The sequence below is a fragment of the Aethina tumida genome, chromosome 7, assembly GCF_024364675.1.
Source record: "Aethina tumida isolate Nest 87 chromosome 7, icAetTumi1.1, whole genome shotgun sequence".
NCBI classification, from domain to species: domain Eukaryota; kingdom Metazoa; phylum Arthropoda; class Insecta; order Coleoptera; family Nitidulidae; genus Aethina; species Aethina tumida.
Window position 1 is genome coordinate 7451706 of NC_065441.1, and position 27365 is coordinate 7479070.

General features: G+C 28.3%; 4 protein-coding genes across 5 annotated transcripts; 1 reads left to right on the forward strand and 3 right to left on the reverse strand.

The window, feature by feature from the left end:
- Positions 1–601: 601 nt before the first annotated feature.
- Positions 602–15293, reverse strand: LOC109601227 (uncharacterized). Of its 2 annotated transcripts, XM_020017450.2 has the most exons (8): positions 15028–15293; positions 5160–5306; positions 4667–4793; positions 3013–3156; positions 2538–2794; positions 1562–2480; positions 1317–1508; positions 602–1258 (listed from the first exon to the last, which is right to left on the reverse strand). In XM_020017450.2, the coding sequence occupies exons 2-8, from the start codon at positions 5301–5303 to the stop codon at positions 1113–1115; spliced, it is 1929 nt and encodes a 642-aa protein (XP_019873009.1). In that variant the 5' UTR covers positions 5304–5306; positions 15028–15293; the 3' UTR covers positions 602–1112. The 2 variants fall into 2 exon arrangements, with proteins under 2 accessions (XP_019873009.1, XP_049825958.1); XM_049970001.1 differs by lacking the exons at positions 5160–5306; positions 15028–15293 and having other exon boundaries at positions 4663–4793.
- Positions 15294–17124: 1831 nt separating this feature from the next.
- Positions 17125–19161, forward strand: LOC109601222 (TNF receptor-associated factor 3). Its single transcript, XM_049969611.1, has 6 exons — positions 17125–17326; positions 17467–17656; positions 17715–18392; positions 18454–18569; positions 18627–18779; positions 18832–19161. The coding sequence occupies exons 1-6, from the start codon at positions 17273–17275 to the stop codon at positions 19006–19008; spliced, it is 1368 nt and encodes a 455-aa protein (XP_049825568.1). The 5' UTR covers positions 17125–17272; the 3' UTR covers positions 19009–19161.
- Positions 19162–19298: 137 nt separating this feature from the next.
- LOC109601223 (nose resistant to fluoxetine protein 6-like) lies at positions 19299–23076 on the reverse strand. Its single transcript, XM_020017446.2, has 12 exons — positions 22914–23076; positions 21547–21716; positions 21322–21491; positions 21193–21266; positions 20941–21137; positions 20714–20886; positions 20470–20638; positions 20231–20418; positions 20078–20180; positions 19821–20025; positions 19623–19765; positions 19299–19572 (listed from the first exon to the last, which is right to left on the reverse strand). The coding sequence occupies exons 1-12, from the start codon at positions 23074–23076 to the stop codon at positions 19423–19425; spliced, it is 1905 nt and encodes a 634-aa protein (XP_019873005.2). The 3' UTR covers positions 19299–19422.
- Positions 23077–23806: 730 nt separating this feature from the next.
- On the reverse strand, positions 23807–26794 carry LOC126266223 (nose resistant to fluoxetine protein 6-like). The gene is made up of 11 exons (XM_049969772.1): positions 26631–26794; positions 26372–26577; positions 25818–26038; positions 25691–25764; positions 25432–25634; positions 25203–25375; positions 24988–25147; positions 24739–24932; positions 24473–24575; positions 24225–24414; positions 23807–24164 (listed from the first exon to the last, which is right to left on the reverse strand). Coding segments are annotated over exons 1-11 (1821 nt in total). The 5' UTR covers positions 26632–26794; the 3' UTR covers positions 23807–23868.
- Positions 26795–27365: the final 571 nt, after the last annotated feature.

Sequence of the window (27365 nt, forward strand, 5' to 3'; positions counted from 1 at the left end):
ACCACACTTAGATCGTCACATCAAAATAATTAATTTTACCTAAGTACTGAGTACTTAGTAACTAACTGTAAGCAGGACTCTAAAGCACCATTATGATCCTCGAAAGTGGTTAGGATTGATAGTAAAGTACATTTTTTAAATGAAAATTTTTAATTATAGATTTTATTAAATGATAATTGAGTATGATTAAGAATCATGAAAATAGTACTATCATGTCTTTTGGCCCAAAACCAAAACCTACGAGATAGGTTTTGGTTTTGGTTTTTTTATAGAAAATTACTCTTTAAGTTTTAGTATCGATTTGAAAAACGTGAAATTAAAGTAAATATTTCATAATTTACAATTAGAAAGAAAATTTGTACAAATCGGACAAAAAAATACAACAAATGGACCACACAATTATAAATAATTATGATTAATTAATTTAAATTTTAGAACATATAACTGATAATAACTAATTGATTTTTCGTGAAATTAATTAAACCTATAATTAATTAATTGAAAATTGACTATTGTCTACACCATAATATTTTGTAAGTTTCCCCTTTTTTATTTACTAGCAAAATGTTTAATGGTAAATAATATAAATACACATATTTTGTACACTTAAATTTATTAGTTTATGTACAAATACTTATAATTAACATGTTACATTTATACATTGCTCAAAAATTAAAGGGGAAATTTCTTCTTTGATCCTAAGATAAGAAAAAATAATTGTTAATATTTTATTAATATAACTGAAAAACAATTCATGTTTTTTTAAATACTGCTGACATACACTAGTTAATATAAAACTGTATAAAATACATATACAAAAATAATCTAATTCCCCACTTTAATTTTTGAAATGTTTTCATTTGTTTAACTAATAAAATTGAGCATAAAGTTTCTAATATATTAATTTAACTTGTAGAAGGCAGTTGACTTTCTATGCACAATGTTCCTACCTACTACTTGTAATACCTTTTTAAGTAGCTTCCCTATTGAAAAGTAATTTACATCACAGAAATGTGGTACAGCTTGTAAACGTATAAAAAGTATAAACAGATTGAGACATCACACTCTAAATGTGTTCTGAGATCTCAAGTAAACGGAAATGGTCAATAAACCTAAGGTTCAACCGTAATTGATTTTTTCTTCTCTCTAAGTTTAGTGATTATGGCTTCAATCATCCAGCTTACAGCCACCACATAAGTACACAAGTTCAAAAGGTGAAGGGTAATTACGTAGTCGCGCACTTGATCTTGCACCCACCCTAAAAAAATAATTTATTTTTATTTTTTTGTAGTGTATATTTTAATATTTTTACTAACCAACAACAGGGCCGACAAAAATGAAAAACAGACCACTGGTAGCTAAATGTAAACCTGTAGCAGCTGGCAATCTCTGGATTGGAACGTACTGAGGTACAATTAATGCCATGAATACTGTTCGTAAACCTTTTCCGGCTCCAATGAGTCCAGCAACAAACAAACCAACAGAATATGTCTGAGTATGAACCAGAACTAAAAGAAAACCAAAATGTATTCAATTTTTTACTTTGTAACATATCATTTACTTATTCTTCCAAGTGCCATTGCTGCCACACCTATGAGGAAGAAAACTTTGTTGTCCCAATCCAATTTTTCCGCTGCGAAGGGAGCAAAGAACCTAATAAGCAAATCCAAGGCTCCCAGCAAAGACATAAACATAGCAATTTGATAAGGCAAAAAGTGGAACTCACTCAGAACATTCGGCGTAAGAATCGAAAAGTTCAACTCTGCGAAATTGGCAATAATAATGCCCAACATTAAATTTAAAAATATAGGGTCTTTTAACAAAGCAAAATCGAAGACGTCTACAATCTTTTCCCACAGCGTTTGCTTCTTCTTTGGTTCATCTTTTTTAGGTTCTTCGTGTGTCAATTTTTGATCTTCACCCTCTTTATTTTCCGTCAATTTTTTGTCCTCATTTTGTTGATACTCCTCCAATTTTTTAGCTGCTGTTTTGAGAACGTCTCTTTCGTTGGGGTATACTTGTAAGTGGTTGTTATCTTTCACAGTCTTATCTGGGACGTCTTCTACTTCTTCCGTAATTGCTGCCTTGTTGAAAGAATGTTTTCGTTCTCTCTTCGGTTTGCCCTCTGAAACTAAGCTGGCAGATGGATTTTTCTTAGGCCTGGCGTCGAATAAATTGTTGTACGAAGGTCTTTTGGACGGTAAGGTGGAGTTTTGGCCTGATGATACTTTAGATTGTATTTTGTTGGATGACAAGGAAACGCGAGAACCAACTTGTGATTTTGTTTGTTTGTACCATTCGTTGCCTTTGAGAATGTTAGGTGTTCCAACATCGTTAATGTCACAACCTTGATACACAGGATCGTGATCTTCATATAAAATCTGACTAGAAAATACACTTCGAGACTTTGATTCGCTCCTTAATAGTTTAGGAGGGTTGTTACTTTGTTCTAGCAGCTTAGCAGCTTCCGGCTCAGGTTCCTAAACAAAACATGAAAGTGTGATTTAATTTTAAAAAAAAAATTATTTTGAGTATACCTCTCTATATTTGGTGTGCCACTCCACCGGATGAAGAAGCAGAGCACACACGAAGGCGTGCAACGCAAGTCCAGCGAATATCATTAGAGTTCCTTCCATACCGTAAAGGGAGTTGAAGTACGTTATGATGTGGGGCCAGAAAATGGGCCCCAAGCCTGTCGTGGTCCATGACAAACCAGTTGCTATGCGTCTCTTCTTTTTGAAATACGTGTTAAGTGCCAAACAATTTGCCGCTTGAGTAATGCCAATGCCCGAACCTACAAGAATAAAAATATTTACGAAACATTCGTACACGCTAATTTATTTAGTCAAAACATTTATTTAGAATCGTAGAGGGCATCAAAAAAAAAACGTTTTCGGGTCATGGCCGATGACTGTTATCAAGCTATTAACTCAAACAACTCAAGAGAGATAAAAATACAAATAACAATAAAGAATCGTTAAAACATATTTTGTAAATATTGTGAATGCTCACCGTAACACATTGAGTAGCACACAACGTATTGATAAAATGTTGTACAATATCTTGTGGCCAACAGTGAGGTCGTCACCAAAATGGAGCCAAACATGGCAACTTGTCTGTAGGTGAATTTTCTGTATATCGGTCCATTAAGAAGGGCTGCAAGTAAAATAAAGCAATTGAATGTATTATATTGGGTATATTAATGTTGTAGCGTTTCGCAATTCAGTGTCATCAATTGATTTTCTTGATTTCTGGAGACATTTCTCATTTGATATACAGTGTAGACCGTTTGAAAGTGGGACACCCACATTAAATTTGTATTTATTGTCCAATTTTAACATTTTTTTTTCCAATTGTAAAGCATGAAATATAGACAAAATGTTACCTTTTTGACCCAAAAACAAAATCTACAGAGTAATTTTTAAGGCATGAAAAGAAATCTTATTAGCAACTTTTTTAGGAAAAATATAACTATATCAGAGAATTAAGCACCTTCTGATATGGGTATGTAACAAAACTAAAAAATATGCTTTTTATAATTCTATGGAAAAATTAATAATAATCATATTCTTTTTATGAATTTTAATCAAGCAATCTGTCAAAAATAGCACATATTATCTTAAGTTTCAAGAATATTGAAATACACATTTGGTTTAAAAGATAAATTCAAATAAATAAATATAATTTTTGAAGTGTTCCGCTTTCAAATGGGTTACACTGTATAATTATAACAATCTGGATATTGTGATAATTAGGAAGTGCATAACTTTAATATTTTTAATGTTAATTATCCCAGTTAATCTAATTAATAATGACATAGAATAACTATAATAACTACTCTCACACAATGTTTTAAATTATCCAAATGTTGTAAATGTCCAAAATAAATTACTATGCATAGGACAAAAATAAAGATATAATTGGTTATAAATTTTCACTTTTAATTTTATATTTTCAAAATAACGGTGTGTGTACGTGATGAAAAATTTCCTTTGCAGGTTTATAAGACGTTTAGCAAATATTGAAATTGGGAAATTTGTTCATTGTATTATAAATAACAATTGTGTCACATTGTAATAAAGATTATCACGAATCACACGAGATAAGCCGTGGTTTAACCTTAAAAATCACGTAAGCTCATACTGACTCTTTGCAAAATATGTTTTGTTAAGATAATCTTAAAAATTTTAAATACTGATAATACAAATTGTATTGTTACACCCATTAAATATTTTGTTCTTTCAAATTGTTCAATTCTATTTAAATTGAACAAAAAATTCTAATAAATTTTATCAAAATGGAGATATCTTTATCAATTTAAAGTAGTTACTTTGTATATTATCTTTAATTTCTTTAATATATTTTAAAATATTTTTTTATTAAGATAAATATTTTTGTATCTAATCGATTACATGTTAAATTTAATGAATTTACTTTTATTAACACAAATACAGATGATAATTATAAAAATGCATTAAACCGTGTTAAAAAATTATTGTATAAACGACGTCAGTTATCAATAATTTAGTTCAAATATTGACAAAGTGTTGATATCAGATCTACAAATATTTAGCGCTAATTTACTGTAACGTCCCATAATTTCAAGAAAATAAACACATGTACGTGCGACGCTACGAGGGATTCTTAAAAAATTGCACCTACCCACCCACACATGCGTTAAATGCCAAATTTAGGTTAATGATTGTCGTTGTCTGAGTGTTTGATATTCCCAAAACTTCGAATTTATTGCGGAATACCAATCCGAATTGTTGGAACATCGGGAAAAGGCAACACTGAAATAAAGAGGATATGTTTAATAATATTTAGTTATAAATAAAAATAAAATTAGCTCGATACTGTAACTTTTACTTTGAAATTTTTCTATTTACCAATAAGCGATATTTTCATTCATGGAACACTATTATTAGTTTTGTTTATTTTTCACAAAATCTGAATAATAGTTTTAATTTTATTTTTTTGTTTTTCGCTTAAAGTCAATGACGTAGACTCCTAAGCTGTGTTTTTTAAGGTCAGCTATTTATGTCGAATAACAAATTTTCGTTTAAACATGAATAATAATAATAATAATTTACATTTTATTAATAATTTGTACTCATAATTCTATGGATGTAGATTTATTTCTGAAATTAGAAACTTACGTTGCTTAATCCACAGGCGAATATAACCAACCACCCCCAACCTCCATCCGGTGGCTCAAAGTCCGGATCACCAACCCTCAGTCGCCTTCTTCTCTTGTGACCTTCTGTGAGGTTCGCCGTTTTTCCGTTAGAATTGTGATCCATATTCTGTAACACAATATCATTTTAACAAAAATTGATTGATTTGGTTACGTGCGTTTTATAAGGTACATATTTATTTGCGTTTGCTATTATAGCAACCCATCTGCCATATCACATCAAAATGTGTTGTGTTAATTACCATTCAAATACATAAAAAATGGTACAACATTTTCAAATATGCATAGATTAGTCACAATTTTGAAATTTATGCCAGATAATATTTACCTTTTGTATTTTTACAAATCTTGAAATAATTATAAACGAAATTGGTATAACTGTAAAAGTTATTAAATTTTATGATGTGCGCTGTATCAGGTATCAGTTATTTGCATTTGCTATTATAGCATTCAAAGTTTAACGTTTCTGCAAAGTCACTTCAAAATGTGTTTTAATAGTTCGTTAACACTACAGGCGTAAGCGTTGACAGACATTTATGCATCGGTTGATAATGATTTTTATATGTGCAAACTCATATCAGTTTAATTAATGATTTATCGACTTATGTTATTTATTCAGATATACATATACGAAAGTATAACTGCAAATTAACATCAATTTAAGTCTAGCAAATCATAGAAAGATAATGGAACCCACTAATTTCAGACCAATTATCTTTTCTCATATGTAACTTTAACCACTGGTTAGAAAATTATTATTTAATAATTTGCGTAATACAACATTACGTGTTTTTAACAAAGAGATTTTTATATTTGGACAAAGCAATTAAATGTTTAAATCATTTTAGCTTTAAGTAAATTGATATAATTAACTTTTACAATGTAATAGTTGATGTATATATTACAATTACTAATATTACAATTGCTAATTGACAATTAGCAATTTTGAGCTTGAATAGCCGACCTTGTCACGAACTTCAAACCTACAATTATTCCTACTCATAAAATAAATATGGAATCGATAGTGTTTAATGCTAACTGATTAACATAGATTTGGGAAAAATTGACAAAATTTTTGTTAAATGAATATACGAATTTAGAACATAGAACACAGAAAATAATTCTACAAGACTAAATAAGTATTTCTTTGGTTAGTTCTAAATTTACTTTTATTTACTGAATTCTCTGTAATATTTTATACATATAAAAGATATACCTATTTCAAAAAAATATATATTTCTTCTAAAAATTTCGATATATGTACAATTTTTTTATTTCAAATGAAAACCATAATTAAATTTGCCATGACATAATTGTCATCTATGAAACAAACTAACTGATGATTTTCTTAAAAACTAAATTTTGTATTAACCTACACTCTAATTTAACGTTAATAAATTGTTTGTTCAATATTATAGTTGGCAGGTAAAATCAAATATTTTAAAGGCAAATTCTTGAAGTGAATAATATGAATTATCTAAAATTCAGAATAGCAGTAGCATTATATAGCAACAAATATGTTATTAAAATAAACTTTAATAAACACTGTAATCTCTTGCATAAATTAAACAAAATTGAATCGACAACAGAATTTTTAAACCAGTAATAAACTAATATCAAGTTCCTCGAGAAATTAATAAAATAAAATTAATTAAAATTAAAAACAGAATATTACATTTTTTATTCGGTACTTGCTTCTTCTACAAATTTTTGTGGTGGTCAATTGGACTGTAGTTTGGTGAACTCGGGGGCCACATAATATTACTGGTCAAATTAAAATATATTGAAAATATTTATAAATGGAAATTTTTTGATGTATTTCTTCATTTGAAAAATTACTTCTAGTACGTAAAAGAAGCACCTACAGATAATTTTATGGTTTAAAAACATAAAATAAATAAAAAGTCTGAGAGAGTATAACAAGCTATAGTTCTATAAAGATAATGTAAAAAAAAGTATATAATGATACAAAAAAAGTCGAACAAGGACTTCAAACGCGTCAACGAAACAAAGTTTCAAGAAAAAACATTAGTTGTTACAAGTGAAAAAGTGTTTATCTAAATTAAACACTTAAAAATTTCTTCGTAAGAAATGTGTACCAAAAGAAAAAAATAATTGAACTAATTGTCAATGATCTTGTGATTTCTTTTATCGCCACTTTTCGCAGAACGACAAATGACATCAGATGTGGTTCACCTAGGTCAGACATGTGACAGATTACAGAAAACAACTCAGAATCATCAGTAAAAAAAAACAATTGTAAATGTTTTTTATTAATAATTTAGGGTATTTTTTTTAGGAATGGCAAGGACTTGTTAGTATTCATAATATGATTATCAAATAATGTCAATTGTCGAATAATTAATTGAATGCACTCAACCATTCAAAGAATTCATTCCGATAATTTTATTTTTTATTTTATTAATGGTAATGTCTAATGAAAAATATGTTTGTTTATTTTATTGTGATATTTATATCGTTCAAGTAAAAGTTTAAAGTAAACAATTTATCATAATTTTATGACTTTAAAACCCATAATTTATTTAGGTACAAGTATTTGCCGTAGCTCGTCTAAATTAATATTTTAAATTTTATTTGACACTGATTTCAGTTGTTATGTGGTAATCGATGTGATCGATATATATATATATATATATATATATATATATATATATGTATATGTTAGCTTACGTCATCATCTTCAGCGATGGACCGATGCAACGGGCTCACATCTATTTAGACTATTTTGTTTTGTAAACAAATCTGAAGGATTTGTTTATATTTGATAATCGGGGCAGTTTTTAAGAAAGAACCGGGCAGTCAAGCTTTAGATGTCGAGGGTTAAACTACGTTTGTTGTAATAAAGCGTATTATTGTGAATTTAGTGTTTTAATCAAACTAAAAAGACAGATTAACAGTCGCTAATCTATCATCAGAAGTGGGATATCTTCTCGTGAATTATTTCCGGAAGAAAGGACCTAAAACGTATTTTTTTTTTGTGTTTGTTTGTGAACGAACAATGGCTGACAATAGTGAAAAACGCGACCGCGCAGTGAGTCCGAACGTTGTGAACAGAAAGACATCGGAGAAAGACAATGACATGGCGTTATTATTCAAAATGCAGCAAGAAAGTAACAACAGATTCCAAAAACAAAACATGGAAATTTTATCGACAATGTCCAACGCCCAAACTACTCAAGTAACATTGAAGATGGCTGCGCAGAAGGTTTAAGTGTGGCTGCAGCGCAGTTTCGACTTGTAAGATTTAGAAATTGCATTTGAGGAATATGACTTGAATTTGTCAGGAATGGACGAGTGGGTTACGAAAGAAATAAAAGAACAACCGAATGCCGTTTGATCTCATAAACCCACTTTTCAAGACTGATTGCATTTTAAAATTATTACTTTTAAATGTCTAACAGTCTTATAGTGAATTTAAACATGAATGTTTAAATTTTTACAATAAACAAGTTAGCGAAAAATTAAAAAGTAATTTGAAATTCTGCGATGAATGTTGAAACTGAGATTGATACTGAAACTAGAACATCTGACTCCTGATCTTACTCATCTTCAAATATTCTAGAAAGTGCTGATGAATATGTACCATCAGATACCTCAAACGACTCAGAAATCAAATATAAAAATGAAGAAACCTTGAAAAATATCATATATTATATGGAAGTTGGGCATTTTTCAAGACATTTGTTTAGATTGCATAAAGAAGAAGAAATTGTGCAGAAAATTTTAAACATGCCCGTTAACAGTCAAGATAGAAGATTGGCTATAATTTCATTACGAAAAACGGGAAATTTTATTTGAAAATAAGAAAAATATGAAGAAGTTAGAAGTAAATAATTTACACAAAATATAAATGAAAATTATTCTGAAAATGAATATTATCCCTGTTTAATCTGTCTTGGTTATTTTAAAAAGTCATATTTATGGAGGCACAGAAAAAATGTAATTCTGGAATTAGAGGTAATATAATTTTACGACAATAGCATCTTACCAAAGGAATTATTAGGAAATTATTTAAATAAAAGTCATCTTAAAAAAGAAGTATTTGGAATCGTGATGCCAGATGCCATGAACGTGACTCTATTATTTGTCTTTTTGCTGAATCCTATTTAAACAAACATAAGAGAAAATAGATGAACGTTGTAGTTTCTAACAAAATGCGAGAATTTGCAAGGTTAAAATTAGCGTTACAAAAATTTACCACAATTAAAAATCTTATAGATGCTTCAAAGCCTGAAATGTATCCAAATATTGTAGCCTCTCGCAAAATGATAAGCGGCTTCTATGCAGTAAATCAAACATTTCAAGCTTCTTCTCTTTCACTTCATATAATAGCCGATGAAACGCATAAAAAATTAAAAGAAAACGAAAGTATATGCTACAATTATAAAATACTAGCAGAAAGTACTTTGTGCACGGTTCTAGTTTTTAATCGAAAACGTATTGTTGAAGTTCAATTTTTGGATATATTAACTTATGGAAGACATATCACTATTAACCAGAAAGAATGTTTAAGTACACTTTCAGAATTTGAAAAAACTATGTCTATAGAAAATGCAGTAAACCTATGCCGATATTATTTACAAAACGTATGCAATCCTATATTGATCTATTACTTGAAATTAGAAAGACTACCGATATACTTCCCAATACAAATAAATACGTTTTTGCAATGCCAGGTTCCAGAGATAAATGGATGAACGGATCAGCAATTATTAGAAAATTAGCACAAAAATCTGGAGCTAAAAATCCAGAACTTTTGACTAGTACCAAATTTAGAAAGCAAATTGCAACAATACTGCAATTGGTAAATTTTGAACAGAGTGAAACAGAACAGGTAGCGAGATTTATGGGACATACAGAGAAGACTCATATTAAAACATTTGCTCTTTTAGAAAAAAATGATCTTAATTATCTATTATCTATTATAATCTCTTCAATTTAAATATTTGTAACAATTTTAAATCGATTATTTTAAATTAATTTCCGACATATATACGGGTTTTATTATCACCAATGCACAAATATATGTAACGGAGGGAAAACCTGTTCTTCGTATCCACAATATACATGCTTCATCGGTTCCCTATTTTTTAATTTTGTTGATATAGTGACAATAATTGAAGAACTATTAAATACCTGGGGCAAACCTAAAAGGTGTTTAATACCACTTATAGCAAGTTGCGATTTATTACCGCCTGGATATGTCTACTAATATTTGGCAATCATCTAAAATAAAATTGTTTCAAATTTCTTGGAGATAAGTACGCATTTGTTAAAATCAAATTATTCTATCAATCAGATAATTTAAATCTAAACATATCTGAAAATATTTAAAAAATAATCTAATAACAAGTAGATATACCAACAATTGTGTGAATGAAGCAAGTAGTATTTCAAACATTGTTTTTGTTCAAATGACTTTTGTCATTACAAATGTTTGTAATATTTTGTTATGTTGTGGACTACATATTTTAATAAATAAATTTATAATAAATAATAAATAACAATAATAATAAAATTTTTAAATTAGAAATATTGTTAAAGATACAAATTCGGGTATTTTAAATAAAGGAGATGTCTAAACGGAAAATTAGTAGCTAGACGTGCCTATGCATAGTTGTCAAATTTAGGGTCTGTTAACGTTGATTTCAAAGTCTGGGTCTAATAGCGTATTCGTATAAAATTTTATACAAATTTTGCGCCCTCTGCCCTATTCGTCATTCAACTAAATTCGTATAAGTGTAGTTATACAGCCGCTTTTCCAGACCCAATCGAACATTTACCCTGACACCCCTTAGAGGGTGTACATACGAGAACCATTGAGAAAAACAATGATACGTTGTCAGACCCGGAGCCGGGTCTGTTAATGTTAACGTCAAATTTGGTCTCATAACGTTAATACAATATGTCGAAATGGGTCTGTGTAGGCGGTTAAATAAATATATATATATATATATATATATATATATATATAAGAATATCTATATCTAGCTAGATGACCAGGTGAACGTTACGCTGAGCTTACTTTTGGTGAAGGATTGGTAATGGTTTGTGGAGGCATCTTTGTCATTACTAAAGGAAGTTTAACAGCTGATAGGTATATAAAGGAATTCCTATAACCTTATGTTATACCCTGTATGTTCTTCCGATTGAACATCTATGGGACTGTATGGTAAACACTTCAACCATCACCAAACACTTTAAACGAACTAAAGGAAAATCATAGAAATTTGAGGGTAATAAGAACATTAAGTATGAGGCGAGGTTGTCAAAAGGTCATTAACGTACCTAGTGGAAATATTCTATATTAGTGTAAATAAACTTAAAAATTGTTATATTTAATAATTTCTCTAATAGCATTATATTTTTCTTCAATAAATATTCATAGAACTTCATTAAAACTGTACCCTCAATTTTACAAAAATAATATAAGAATGAAAAGTAACATACTTATTTCATTTTTGTTAGCTTTTAAAAGTATACGATAATTTTGCGGTGCAGTGTAAATTTCAACTGAAATAAAATACATTTTTACATACATTTCAACTGAAATAAAATATGTACAAATCAAATATTTGGCCACAACTTTTATCATCAATTCTAGATAATTTTTTATCAAAAACCATCGATCGATTCCCTGCCGCGTATCTGTGTCAATGAATATCAATGAGATAAAATAAAAACACATCATCAATCTTCAAAGTATGAACTTTGTACTTTTTAAAAGTGGGGACAACCTATTTAATAGGCTGCCGTATATTGGTTATGTAACAATTTGAATCTTAACATTTGAAGGACAGAACTGGCAAAATTTTAGATGCATAAATCGCAGCCGATTAAATAATGAAACATTGATAAGAACACGATTTTGACCTGGACCCCAAAATATAACGGACTTTATTTTTGTGGGTTCCCAACGCTATTTTTGAATGAATATTTCGCAGTTTTCATACATATGTGGATGTGCTCTTTTAAGTTGTTTGTGAACAATGAACGTCGCATCAGCCGGCAACTTCGTGACGATATGAGCAATCCGCCAAGTATTTTTTAATGTGCTTTTACTCGTAAATTGTGATTAGAATGGCGAACATATGTAATGGGAAACGTTTCGACGAACAATTATAATGGGAGATCGTGGTTTATTGTTTTGGACGGTTTTAGTGGAGTTTCCGATTTGCATATGAAGGTCCAATTGCGCAACATTTGGGAATAACAGTAACGGAATAGTAAATATTCTTGACATTGAACTCAAGTACGAAACACCAGCTAATTTTGGTTATTTGTGACACTTTTATGAATCGTTCCATTCAAAATGAGGCTGAAAATATGATATGATTAAAAGTGTTTTGACTTCAATGGTGATTTTAAATGTTGTTGTTTGTTGCTGGTTCATTTTAACTGAGCTTTGTTTATTGGTTCCACAATGTCTGGTTACAATATCTGAATGGTAATGTTTATCTTAATGTGTTAAATGTACTTCGACAACAAATTTACGTCCCACTTTGGAGGTAACAATGGACTTGAATCATAAATTCGATATTAATTAACGTCATAATAATTGGTTTTTTACCATAATAAATAATTATCAATTCTTGGAGCACTAAAATCCACTATTAACATAATTGTTTAAATATAAATCGACGTGGTGATTTTTAAAATAATTTAAAATGTATAAGCTTACAATAAAATAAAATAATTTTAAATTTTAATGTTATTTTTTTAATGCCAAAAAAATTGATAAAATGAAAATAATTAATAAAATATAATAATTGCCAGTTTTAATGACATTTTTACGTAACAATATTTAACTTGTTAGTGAGGAAATAGGAAGCAGCAATTAAAATTTTCGGCACTATTTTATTTAAGGAAATTGAATTAATTTACAAAAATTTTAAATGAGAGATACATTTAGAAACAAAATTGACTTTCCTCTTTAGTATTTTTAGGCACACCATTAAAATAGGATTTTTAAAATAAATTTGGTTAAATTCATTATGTAGTTCACATCAATGGAAATAGTAAAGATCTTCAGCCTCAAATAATTTAAAATATTTATTGAAAACTGCAAAAAATGAGGAATATTTTATATTATTATTTTCTTATGAGTTGATGTTATGAAGCTTTGATTTGTAACTTTAATTATCAATAAAATATTAATGATCATCAATTAATGATGATGATGATAATGATGATTATCAACTTTTCAAATACAAAAATCATCAACTTAATCAAATAATCATCATGATTATTGCTTGAAAAAGATTAGATATTTTAAAACATATTTTGTAGTAACTTATAACTCAAAATGGGTAAAATTATAATTGTAATTATGATTTAATATCTATTTTTAAATATATTTTAATTTATAATTAGAATAATATTATAGTGACTTATCACTATTGCAATATTTAAAAGAAAATTAACTTTTTTAATTAAAAAGACATAGTACTAGTACCTTTAGATAAATATTAATAAAATAGACATTTAATAGAATATAGATTTCTGTTAATGGAATCAATTTTTATTTTTAACATACACATACTTTGCATATTTATTAGACACAATTTATTTTATTTCAAACCTCTTTTTATATAAAAAAAGATAAATTAAAAAAATAACATTAATAATAACAAACATTTTTGTCACTTTTTAAAATTATGTTAAAAAATAATTAATAAATAATTTTAAATAAAGTCAAAAATTAAAAAAGTAAACTAAAACAGAATATTAAATAATTTTCATTTCATGGAACCAATTTTTATTTTTTAAATATACATACTTATTTATTAACACATATTTTACATATTTATTAGACACGATTTATTCTATTTCAAACCTCTTTTCATAAAAAATATAAATAAATTAAAAAAATATATAATTTTTTGTCACTTTTTCTAAATTAAATATAATAATAATATAATATAAATTAGAAAATAGATATTGAAATAATTTTCTGTACATGGAATCTATTTTTATATATTTTTTATACATACATACATAATAACATATATATACTTCTTTCAATAAAAAAATATGAAAGAATTTAAAAAGTAACATTAATGTATAATAATATAATATAATAATTCTAAAGTAATAAAAATGTTTTTAAAAATATTTCTCTGTTCTCTATATTGCATATTTATAAATAAATAATGTTTTATTTATTTTCGGTATAATGTTCAGGTTGTTTTCGAAAAATAAGTTGTGAACAATATAATAAGTGGAACAAAATATTGTTTCTAATATTTGAAAATTTTTTAAATATTTTATATTTGTAATGTTACTTCCAATCTAATGGAATGTGGTTACCTTGTTTTTTTATTGAAAAATATTAATCGATTAATTTATATTAACAATAAATAAATTTTTGTTTATTGCATTTTAAAAGTTATCAAGTTTTTATAACAAAATTTAAATTTATGTAAATTGTTCTATACTAACATTTTATATTTATTTTATTCAGATAATTCGGCCAATTAATTTTTTGATAAAATAGTTTTTAAAATACACATACTATTAAATTATCTAAGCAATTATTAGATAACTGTGTATAGTTTTTTTTAATTACTCAAAATATGTTAATCAAAGATCATTAAATTCGGGTCAATTCACTTGTAAATAAAAATTGAGTTCGATTTTTAATCATTTAAAACCTATTTTTAAAACTTCATCATAAAACGATTTGCAGTGCCAACGAACTGATTCATGCGGACATCACAGACAAAGACCGATTGTCTATAGTGAAAATATCGAAACATTCTAGTAAAACGGAAATAAAAAACAAATATATGTCATTATTTTCAACTTACACAATAAATTTAACAAAAATTCACAAGTTCACACACGAAGCACTCAAAACTGTCCACACCACACGTGCTACAAGTTAAAATTGAACTAGACGCGGTCGGCAGTTTATATAAAGACCGAGGACGAATCCGCATTGGCTCTTGACATGCCGTCAAATTGTGATAATGTATTATTAAATGTTTACATACAATATTGTTGGATTATGACACTTTTTTATGGCGGAGGATTAAGAATGTTAAGCCAGATGAGAGCGGATGAACGTGTACAATCTCGGTTGCCGTACAATTCTGGTATTACTATCTTTATAACATAGCATTTATACTATACTAGTGTGTTTATCGATGATTGACATTATCTTCTATGTCTTTTTAATTTGTTATTGAGTCGTCTATTTTATTGAAAATTTAGTTATACAAAATAACTGCATCGCTTTGACTTTGTATGTCGTTTTGGCAGAAAGCTTTTACACATTTTAAGTTTACATATAATTTGCCTTGTACATAAGTACAGGTCTAAAACAAAAAATATGCTATAAAATTTAATATATAAAATATTAATGGAGGTATTAAAATTTAAGAAGAACGTAGAACTTGACAGAAATAGTAGAAAGTTCTTGAACTCCTACAATAAGATTTATAATACACCACATTCACATTCTTGAATGTTTTAGAAAATTTAAATTAATTTGTAGGTTGTTATAATATATCTATAATATATCTTCCTGAACTGTATACCTACGTATGTAGAACATACATGAAGATCTTCATGAGGTCATGAAGCACCAAAGCAACACATAATTAATAAGTTATTGAACTGTTTAATTAGTGTAAGATATATGAACACAGAACATATAACAAGTAAAAGCTTAAAGCTACATAAAACTTACAAGAAGTACAACAGTAGATATTTCTGGCAAGTCCTGAGATACGATGTATACCACTCATAAATGTTTTAGAAGTAATATATTTACATGGAACCTGCTAGAAGTACCTGATATTATTTCTAGTAAGTTCTTGAACTCTGAACAAATTTATGATATAGAAAACACATCTAGAGTTATATCTATTTATTTACTTAATTAAATTTACTTTGACTGTTCGTAAATTTGATCAAGTTTTTATTTTGTGACATCCAGACAGACAAAATATTTATTTTCAGACACTATATAGTTACCAGAATAGTTTTTTACTGTGCCAACATTAGTAACAAAAGGTTAATTTTATACTACAAAATATATTATTCAAAATTACAATAGCATTTTAAACATGTCCATTATTTAAAATATATTTTGTAGTTTTGAACCTCGACCTAAAACATTTTAGTTTACTTGGTTGCCTATACTATAAGCTTCCTATGCACAAAAAGTACTCCACCTGAGTACATGGTTTATTTTTTAACTTACATGTAAAAATAATGTTTCCATAATGCACAATAATTCAAAAGTAGTTCAATTTAATGCGCACACAGTGAAATTTAAATCGGTACTGGACTTCACTTTCTGCTTGTAAATGAAAGTAACAACGAAAGAACACCAATTAATAAGTAACCATTGGCATGGTACAATGCATTGTGCTGTTAGACGGAAATTGTAGCAACTTGTAACCACGCACAAGTACCACATATATGAATACACATTGTTCTACATTATGATTTAACTTCAATACATTTTAAACTGTTAAAAATATCAAGGCTTTTTGTTTTTTACCCATAATTGCTTCCAGTAATTTTAACCCAACAACAATTATATTTAAATATGAAAATAACACAACAACTCTCGTAGCAGGACTTTCAATTATTTTATATTCATCTCTATAACTTATTAATAAATGTAATAATACATGTATTATTAATAAATACAGAAAAATATAAAAATAATTGTAGAAATTACAAATTTTTAATTAATTACTCATATAAACAATCATTTTTATCTGCCAAATAATGATTATATAATTTATAATTTGTGTATATTTATAATGTTAAAAAAGACGAAGATAAATTACTTAATATGAGAATGGCAATGGTCCTTGCACATTCACCTAAATACTGATAAAATTGTACTATCAGCCGAATGTGTTTCGACATACAAGTCGCAGTAAATGAACTTATTTGGAACAAAGTGAAATTGGTATGAACAAAACCGGGTATTGTATTATCAATTTTCACTTTATCTAATCTTTTATTTACATTGTAAATTTCTACAAGGTGTAGTCAGTGTTGGTTTGGTGTGTGTCTGTTTTTTTTTGTAAAATGTCTTTCACCTGTTATTTCTGTAATAAGTTAATAAAAGATAATACTGAAGTGGTAAGTACTTACTTAGTTAGTATTCATGATAAAAATGGGAACGAGGGGTGTCAAAAATAAAATGTTTATAGATAAGGCAGTACCATATATTGATTATTGCGTCTAATTAATAGATTTTCAGTAAATTCGATTATTTTTAGGGACATGCAACAGTTTGCTCAAGAGTTTTGGAAGCATGTCCATACAAATGTGGCTCATATGTTGCTCGTGCCGAAATGACAAAACACAAAAGAGAATGCACGAACGCATCTCAATCGCAAATGTCAAAGGCAAAAAGTATGGCCAGTTTGGCCCAAGTTGACAACATCAGTTTATCAAACAGATCAATTGGTAATACTTAAATACAAATCAAATAAATATCAACATTTCATTAATTGTTAACTTTTAGGAAATGGCAGTATCGGATCAGATTCTGGACATCACAGTATGACTAACGGTGTGTCTCAGGAAAAAATGATTAAAAACTTACAATCATTGAATGCATTTTGTGCACAATTTAAGCAAAACATAGATAGAATAAATTATCAAAATAACGCCTTCAATCAGTGGAAAAGTATAATCGACACCCAAATAAATGACATAAAGAAAAGTTTAGAATTTCACCAGACTTCCAAAGAAAACACCGATGGCATCCTATATCGAATGCAAGAGTTACTGTTCAATTTGGATCAACTGCCTTTAAGTTTCAAGTCTCTAAAAGACGCATTCAAGAACGAGCAATTGTTGAACAGAAAGATCAATTCGGACGTAACCCAAAATTTGGAGCAGTTCCGACTGAAATTCCAAGAGGATGTTGCAAATTTAATGACCACAATCAGTATTCAAAATGAGGAGAACAAGGAACTTAAAAGTAATCTCGAAAAAACTAAGGCGGCTCTAGAAGAGCAACAACTTAAGTTAACCAATGTCGTCTTCGATTTACGTAGCACCACTCAAACTGCCTCAGAAACTGAGGAGAAGGTGGAGATACTTGAGAGGGAAAACAACAATTTGAAACGTACTATAGAGGAATTGACGATGGACATTGAAAACTTTCAATTAAACAATGACAAAAGTTCCATGACTGGTAATTTTATAGTAGTTTATTGTATTTAAGAACATTGAAGGACATTTTATTACGATTTCAGGCAAACTTATGTGGAAGATACACAGAGTACAAGGGAAATTACAGACTGCAAAAGAAACACAATGTTGTTATCACAGTTCAGCCCTATACACTCACGAGTACGGTTATAAAATTAATGTAAGTCTATTACGTTTCATATTATTTTTCAGTAATTTTAATTATAGTCTTTTTTAGCTTTCACTATACTTAAATGGCAGAGGAAAATGGAAAGACAGATACGCACTGTTATGCATGAATGTTTTGAAAGGGGATTATGATCTGATGTTAAAATGGCCGTGTTGCATTGAGGGATCTTTAACATTGAGAGACTTGGAAAACTTCGACGATGTACGTATTTGTTAAAACTGTTAAGTTATAAATAATATTTTGTTTATTTCAGCCCCGACACTTCTCGAAATCGATTGTGGCTAAAAGACAGAGTGCAGAGGATGATCCTGATGAACCAAAAGAATCTGACCCTACATTCATGTTTATTCCGCACAATGTTTTATTCAAGGAAAAACATGTCAAAGGAGACACGATTTTTCTCGAACTTACCATATTACGTACAAGATAATTTATATGAACTAATTATTTATTAACTTTTGTATTTGTCATAAAATTATAATTTTATTTTTTATATGCATATTTTTATAATATACCGTTAGTAATTCAAAAATAAAACTTGTAAATTATAACAAAAATATTATTTAATAATAATATTTAAATTAATCGTAATTACAACTCTAAATAATTGTTTTTTATTTTCTAGTCAGTTTATTTTTTTTTTAATGTGTTAAATATTTTTACTTGTTTCAATTATTTTTAATCTAATCTAAAAATAAAATTTTGAAAAATAAACATTTTTAATTGTTATAGATTATATAAACCCATATAGATTAGAACTATATGAATTAAACAATAAAATTAAAGGAAAACATATAGTACTATTTTATTAGTCACTTAAAATATAATACGATACAATTAAAAGTTAAGCTAATTCTTTATCCTTCCTAGGTTGTCTCTTAGCGGCACCTCCAAAAATAAATTTCTCAATTATAACAAACGGAGATTCGAACGCCAAAGCCCATATAAAAGCGACTATTAAAGACACGATGAAATAGCCACACCATGTTACAAACTAAAAATAAATATTATTAATTAATCTGTCAACCTAAGATGTATTTATACCTGGTAGTAATCACTGAAATAAACTTTGGACCTTGTCTCCAGAATATAATGAGTTATAACAGAACCATGTACCAGATAAAGACAAAACGTCAAACGGCTTCCAACTTGCATATTTGGTCTTGTTAACAGCCAGTTTACTACACCTTGAATAAAAATCGTCATAGATACATACAAGGATTATCATCCCCATTGACTAACCTCCATATCCATGGTAAGACGAATAAATTATCCAGCATAAACCTAGGCTCCAAGCTGGCCTCATTAAAACGTAAAATACACTTTTTTCAACGTAAGAATATGGAGTTTCTAAAGAGTCATTTACATAAAAATCTCCGTATATTAAACAGATTGCCAACATTAATAGTAATGAGGCAATCCACAAAATCAAATTTATGATAGATGCCTAAAAAATATTACTATTTTATTTAGAAAAAGAATTCACTCATGGTACTTACGTGTTTCTTCAACAAGAAAGGCTTGTCAATATTCTCTCGTAGGTAAACTCCAAATAGAAAGCCCATGAAATAATTTGGTAATCTTGTATGGGTATCGTATGAACTACAAAAACAAGTGATCACTATAATTGCTATAATAAAATCTTAACTTACTTGTCATAATCCTGAAACGAAAACTTTATTACCAATGGAAGAATAACAGAAAAGACAACAACTCCCACAAGAGACCACATAACTGTCTTATATTTTTTTGCTATGTAATATGCTGTTGGTATTAGTACAATTGGAGATATTACATACATTTGCATGTCAGCAGCCACATACCATGTTTGAGTTAAACACTTCAAATAAAATGTTTTAATAAGTTATACAATGACATTTTTAATACATACCAAATTATCATAATTATAATAGTTTTGAAGATAAGTGAAAAACGGCCATGCTCGTTTCTTGCAAGTTTCTGCAAGACCTTCTGTGCTAGCAAGATAACTGGGACCACTACCGAAGCGTCTAAATATTGATATTGATACCAAATAAATAGCAGCTAATCCAGGAGTCAATCTAAATAATACAACAACGTTACTTGTTAAGATCTAGTTGTAAAAAGTTAATTTAAACTATTTGAAGCCATATTACCTTAAATATCTATGGATATAAAACATGGGTAGTGCCTTCACCTGTACTGCCATACTCCTTCCTTTGCCTTGTTTCAAATATGTGTACGGCAACAGGAAACCAGAAATGAAGAAGAACGTATCGACTGCCAAAGGTGCACTGCTTATATACCAATTGTATCTTTCAGTCAGAAACTAGAGGATAAGAATAATTGAATACAAATTTTTATTAAGTTACAATATATTTACTTTTCCAGCCGTAAATAAATTTATAAGAGGCGTCGATAATACACCAACCATACCATGACCAGCAATTATCCACATCATACTGATGAATTTCAAGCCATGAAAGATTTGAATTTGTTCTCTACTTCCTTTTGAGGCGTGCAAAAGTTTTTTAGTATTTGTGTAAATAGAAAATGCCGTAAGTACCTCAATCTTTGGCTCTGAAAAACCGTGCTATATTAGCACTCTCTCAAAATAAAATTTGAAAAATCTTACTAGACTGTCGTTTACATATGACATCATAAACGGTACTCATTATCATTAACATTAAAATAACTGCAAAAACGCATCTAAAATGATACAATTTATAACATTTAAATAGTGGCAGCTTAAAAATAATCTTACATTACGGTAATGTCGTAACCATCAAGATCCTTTCCTGTGTTTATTGTGGAACACTTCGCTTCAGTCCAGTTTGTGTATAACCAATCTATCGGTAAATCGTTATTAAATATCAATTGCAAGTCACTAATTGAACACCCGTCTGGCACACAGAATGCTCTTGTTACATTAATCTAAGCCATAAAGCAGAATTTAAAAAAAAATATAAAAGATTAATTGATTATTTACCCCTATTAAATTTAGTTTGACACCAACACAGTGTTTTCCTATGCCAGTTTCAACCAAATTATTAGTATTAGTGTCGAATTTTATAGCAAGACATTGATCGTATACACCCAAATCAGATGGACTACTGTAGAATAATCCTGATGTAAGTATCCGTGAACTGGCATCGTACACTAAAACATTCAAATACGGTTAATTAGTAAAATTATTATATTCCTACATTTACAATATTATTGTTATAGTATAATTAGTTGGACGAAAAAAAAAAATAAATAGAATAATGACTTGATGTTTTTAACAGAATTAATTGGAAGTAATCTAAAATAAGTGGTCAAAATTTGAGAAATGAAGAAAATTATATATTTTCTCATATTTTTTTTTTTGTCAAATCGTATTTAAATTTGGTATGCATTATTCTACACTGAATATCCTTTTAAACTATTAAATTTTTGATATTATTTGCAAAATTTTTAAAAAATGGTAGTCTTGATTAATATTTATTATCCCAGCCATTTTTGTGATATTTCAGTTCTAATTAAGAAACTAAAGTATCTCAAAAAAGGCTGAGATAATTAAAAGTAATCATAAATCAAAACAGTTCTTTTTACATTTTAAAATAGGCAATATTGGAAAATATCTTATCTAATATTAATTAGATTAGATTATATAGATTTGTAGTAGCGTAGAGTCTGGGAATTCTCGAGTTGTTCTATTACTATGGAAAAAGATTAGATTGGAGTAAAGGTTACAGAAATATGTATCACAAGGATTTAAATTCAAGTAAACAATAATGTCTAAAATAGATTTTTTTAAATATTTATTAGCGGTATTCTTATATCTTATCTTATATTGTATCTGATTTGTAATCATAGTTAATACCCAAAGCTCTACTGTATTTGAGTAATAAATAATAAAACATGTTTAAACTGTAAAACATGATTTAACTGCAGAATATCACACTCTATTCTCTTAACCTGAGTCGGGAGCATTTATTTAAAACAAATAATAAACAAACCACCTCCAATGCCCTACAAATACCGAAGGTATGACCATTGAAACGGGTGCCAAATCAGAATACTATTTATAGAACTTGGTTAATTTGAAAATGTTCTAATATGGGAGTTGAATTTAAAACTATTCTTTGGTTTTCTGTGTATGTAAAACGAAAAAATGCCTATGATAATTTTCTACAGCTTTGTTGTAACAAAGAAAGCACCTGTTTTCAGCTTTGTTTCAAGCACACTATAATAAATAACTTGATTTGTATAAAATCACCTTCAATTAATTTCTAATCAAGTTTTTCTAGGAGTTGGAATTTGTATATATGAAATTTTCAACCACCAAAGATATATAAAAATGGAGTAACCTACTTTGCACTAATGCCTCTTGAGGTATGGCATTTATTTGATTACTGCACACCGGTGACACATCTCCTAGTTTGGCACCTTCCCTTAATATTTCTTCATATTCAAGAACTTCCGCTTGGATCGCAAGCACAAAGCACAAAAAAACGAAGCATATTTGTTTCAACATGCTGCTGATTGTCAACTAAATTTGAAATATAGAATAGCTGGTGGGAATTGATTATCTGAAAGATAATATTAATTGTATTATATTTCTAGAGCCTTTTTTAATTAAAAATTTTAATATTAAAATGGTTACGAAAATTCTGAAATATGATTTTAATTTAACAGCTTTATATGTATTATATAATCTCTATATAATATATATGGTTAATCAGTAATTAATTAAAACGTTCAGAATTTAATTGGTTCAAAATTTAATTTTAATTCATATTAGAAGTATTTCGTTAGTAGATAAAAATATCTGATAAAATTCTTAAACTTCGTATGTATTTTGCTACTTTAAATTTATAATCAGTATTTTTTATTGATTTTTATTTGTATTAGTAATTATTCTTATTTGAATTTTAATTATTCATGTTTTTATCCTCATTAATAAATTTAAAAAATATTTTTAATTACTCCAATAATAACAAATCGAACGTGACAAATTAAATTGTGGGGAAAAATTAATCAAGACAATGTAAAAAAAACTCCCATAAATGTTGGTTGAGTACTCCTGATAAATTAAGTTTTGATGGTGACGAAATCGCATGGCCTAAACACATCAAATATTTCAGTGTGAGGAGTACATTTTGTGAAAATAAAACAGAAAAATATATGTGTAAAATATTTATTTCTTCCTTAGTTGATACATGTTAAATATTACAATAATAAATATAACATTACTTTTGTATTTCTTTTTGTTTTTTTTTTAAATTAATTCTTGATTCAATGAGATTCTTTTCACTTTTCGTGCATTTCATGCTTTTTCACTTTTTGATTTGTGTGGAATTTTTTTTATACCACCGCCCAACAGAAATTTCTCAATAATCATAATTGGAGTTTCAAAAGAAAGTGTTAAAACTATAGCTCCAAGCAATGAAATTATCAGATAACCACACCATGAGAAAAACTGGAAGAAATCTCCAAAATAAACCTTTTGTCTAGTTTGAAGTAAATATCCACTAATGGCCAAAACATGAACCAAATACACGCAATAACTTAAACGACTGCCAATTTGCATTAAACGTGATGTTAGAAACCAGTTAATAACTCCTGAAAATCAAATAGTTAATTAATGTAGCAAAATGATTAATTTAAATACATCGTTTATACCTCCATATCCGTGGTACGAAGAGTAAACCATCCAGCTCAGACCCAATGCCCAGACTGGTCTCATGAAACTATAAAATATTGTTTGTGAATCGTAATCAGTGACTTGCATTGAAAAGTGATTGTAGTAGTAACACACAAAGAACATAACAACCAGAGTTATGATCCATAGAACAAAGTTGATCAGTGATTTCTGAAAAGAAGATTTTTTTAAATTCAATTATAGTTTGAAATGCGCGATTGATACCAACCTGTTTTTTTATTATAAATGCTCTATCTGCATTAATCCTCATAAACGTTCCAAAAGTAAATCCGATGAAATATGTGCATAGTCGGGAGTGAGTGTCATAATTACTAAAAATTAAACATTACTCGTATTAAAAACTTTACACTAGAACTTAAAAAGGGAGGCTAAAGAATTAAAAAATAACTAAAATAAATATAGCTATAGCTCCATGTTGTCAAAATAGAGGTTTTCAGTTTTCAGTCTTAAAATAAATTGAAGGTATTTGCTTACTTTGGGTAATCCCTGTAGGAAAACTTGACTATTAATGGCAATATTACGGTAAAAACTGAGAAAGCAACTAAACCCAACAAAACCCTTTTCGTTTTTCCATTCTTGCTTAAATAATAAGCAGTTGGAATGAGCAATAATGGAGATATCAAAAACATTTGCATGTCTGCCGACAAATACCAAGTATGAAGAAGACACTGAAACATAATATAAAATAGGAAGGCAATTTTTTATGTTGGAATTAAATTGTACCATGTCATCATAGTTGTAGTAATTCTGAATGTATAGAAACAAAGGAGCTGCATATTTTAAACATGCATCATTATTTAACGCAAACCACATAGGCCCGCTTCCCAAATGTTTGTAAAATCCTAATGAAAAGATGTACAGAGCTGCCACAGCTGGCGTTAACCTGTGAGATAATTAAGTTTAGTAATTTGGACATGGAATAATTAGACAAATTTTACCTTATGTATCTGTGGAGAACCAATTTTGGTACGTTTAGTATTTGCGATTTTAAATCGTTGTTTTTATTTTGTTTCAAATAAATGTACGGCAATAGAAAACCAGATATGTAGAAAAATGTATCAACTGCCAAAGGACCTGCTGAAATGTACATAACGTAGTCTTTGGTCATCCACTGAAATTTTAATATTTTTAATTAAATTGATATTCTTGGATAATAAAGTAATATACATTAAACAATGGCTCCATGTTTAAAACTGGGAAAAATGTAGGAGTCATAATACTCATTCCATGACCCGCAATAACCCACATCATGCTTATAAATCTTAATCCATGAAAAATTTGTATCTGTTCTTTGTTTCCTTTTGTTATGTGAAATAATTTTCTCACATTCGTATACAAAGAAAATGCTAATAAAATATCATACTTGTTCCCTAAAAAGTATATAAAATTTAAATTGATTTTGACTAATTTAATATGTGTTACTTACTATTGGTTTGTTCACAATAGACGTCATATGTAGTAGAGCCTATTATAAGTGCCAGAATTATAGAAAAAATACATCTGAAATTTTATAAATAATAAATGTATGCCATACCGACATAAATATGTCTTACATGCATGCTATGTCCCAATTATCAAGCTCAGTTCCAGTTTCATTAGTCGCACAACTTAAGTGAGTGAAATCAACGGTTACGGGGATGTTCAGGGAGTTCCATATTAACTGCATATCATTTCCTGAACACCCATTAGGTAAACAAACAGATTCTGATATAACAATTAAACCTTCCGTCTGATTGTATTCCTTTTGATGCATATTTAGTGGAGCATTATTCAGCTGAAACAGAAGAATAAATAATGTCTTCAACGCGAAATAAAATAGGACAGAAATTTATTAGTTTTTGAACAAACAACAGTTATTTCGTTATTTTTCAAAATTACATTACATTAATTAATTACATTATTTCTGAACTAAATTGAGATAAATAAATCTGAATATCAGGTTATAGTTGAAATGTTATATTTAAAAATATTTTTGAATTTCTAAAACTGAAATTTGGGGTCACTAGTTACTTAAATTATTCTTGTGCTAAACTAATTCAACTGTTGTGATTGTAATGTTTAACAAATCATCTAAATAAACTCAAAATATTACAATATAATTACATACCTTTGGAAGTATAAATTTTTCATTCAACCAGGACTTTAAGCCGACGGGAAGAGAAAATGAAACAATTGCTCCGGTACAATGTTGACCCAATATTCTACCACTATCATATGTCACATCAACTTCAACACACTCATCATACAATCCCAAATCAACATTTTTGCTGTACAACAAACCGGGGTAAATCAGTTTTGATGATGCATCAATCACTGAAATTTGAATGAGTTTTGAAATAAATAATTTTTTTACTATTTCAACCTACTTTTAATCAAATATTGTAAATTGTTCTCTTCTAATAACACTTTAAACTGTTCTTGACATGTTTTCGAGATTTCATCGGTTTCTATAGCTTTAGGCAATTTTGTTATAATGCCATCAAAGTATCCTTCAGATGCTCTAATTAATAGAGCTAGAAGTAGAACATAAACTTTTAAAACCATTTTAACCACACCACTAATAATCAATAACTAGATTGGAAATATAACTTTTCAAATTTTATATGTTGAGTAATTAGATAAATTGAAGTGTGTAGTTCTAGTATTTCCAACTTAGATTATTATTCAAAATTATGATTCATCATTTTAGAGGACATAATTTATAAAAAATTATCCAGATATAATTTATTCTCATAATGATCGATTAAAACTCTGTGCACATAGATGTGACATGAGTATGTATCTGTATCAGCGAGTATGACCATTCAAAAAACCAACTTTCTCGGGTCTAAAACGATTTTGGAGTGCTCGTTTTCGCTCATTACGTTCGGCGCGTATCGGTTTCCGAATCGAAACGCGACTGAAGTGGATCAGCATGCAGTTTTTAATATTAGTTTTTTACAATTTTATATTTATCTGCAAAGCGAATTAAATAATATTAGGATAAAATTTTGTCGTCGGTGTGAATATAGAACATTTTTGTTTCAATATAATTATATGAAATTAATAATGTAACTACAATTATAAAATAAACAATGATAATAATATAATAAATAATAAAT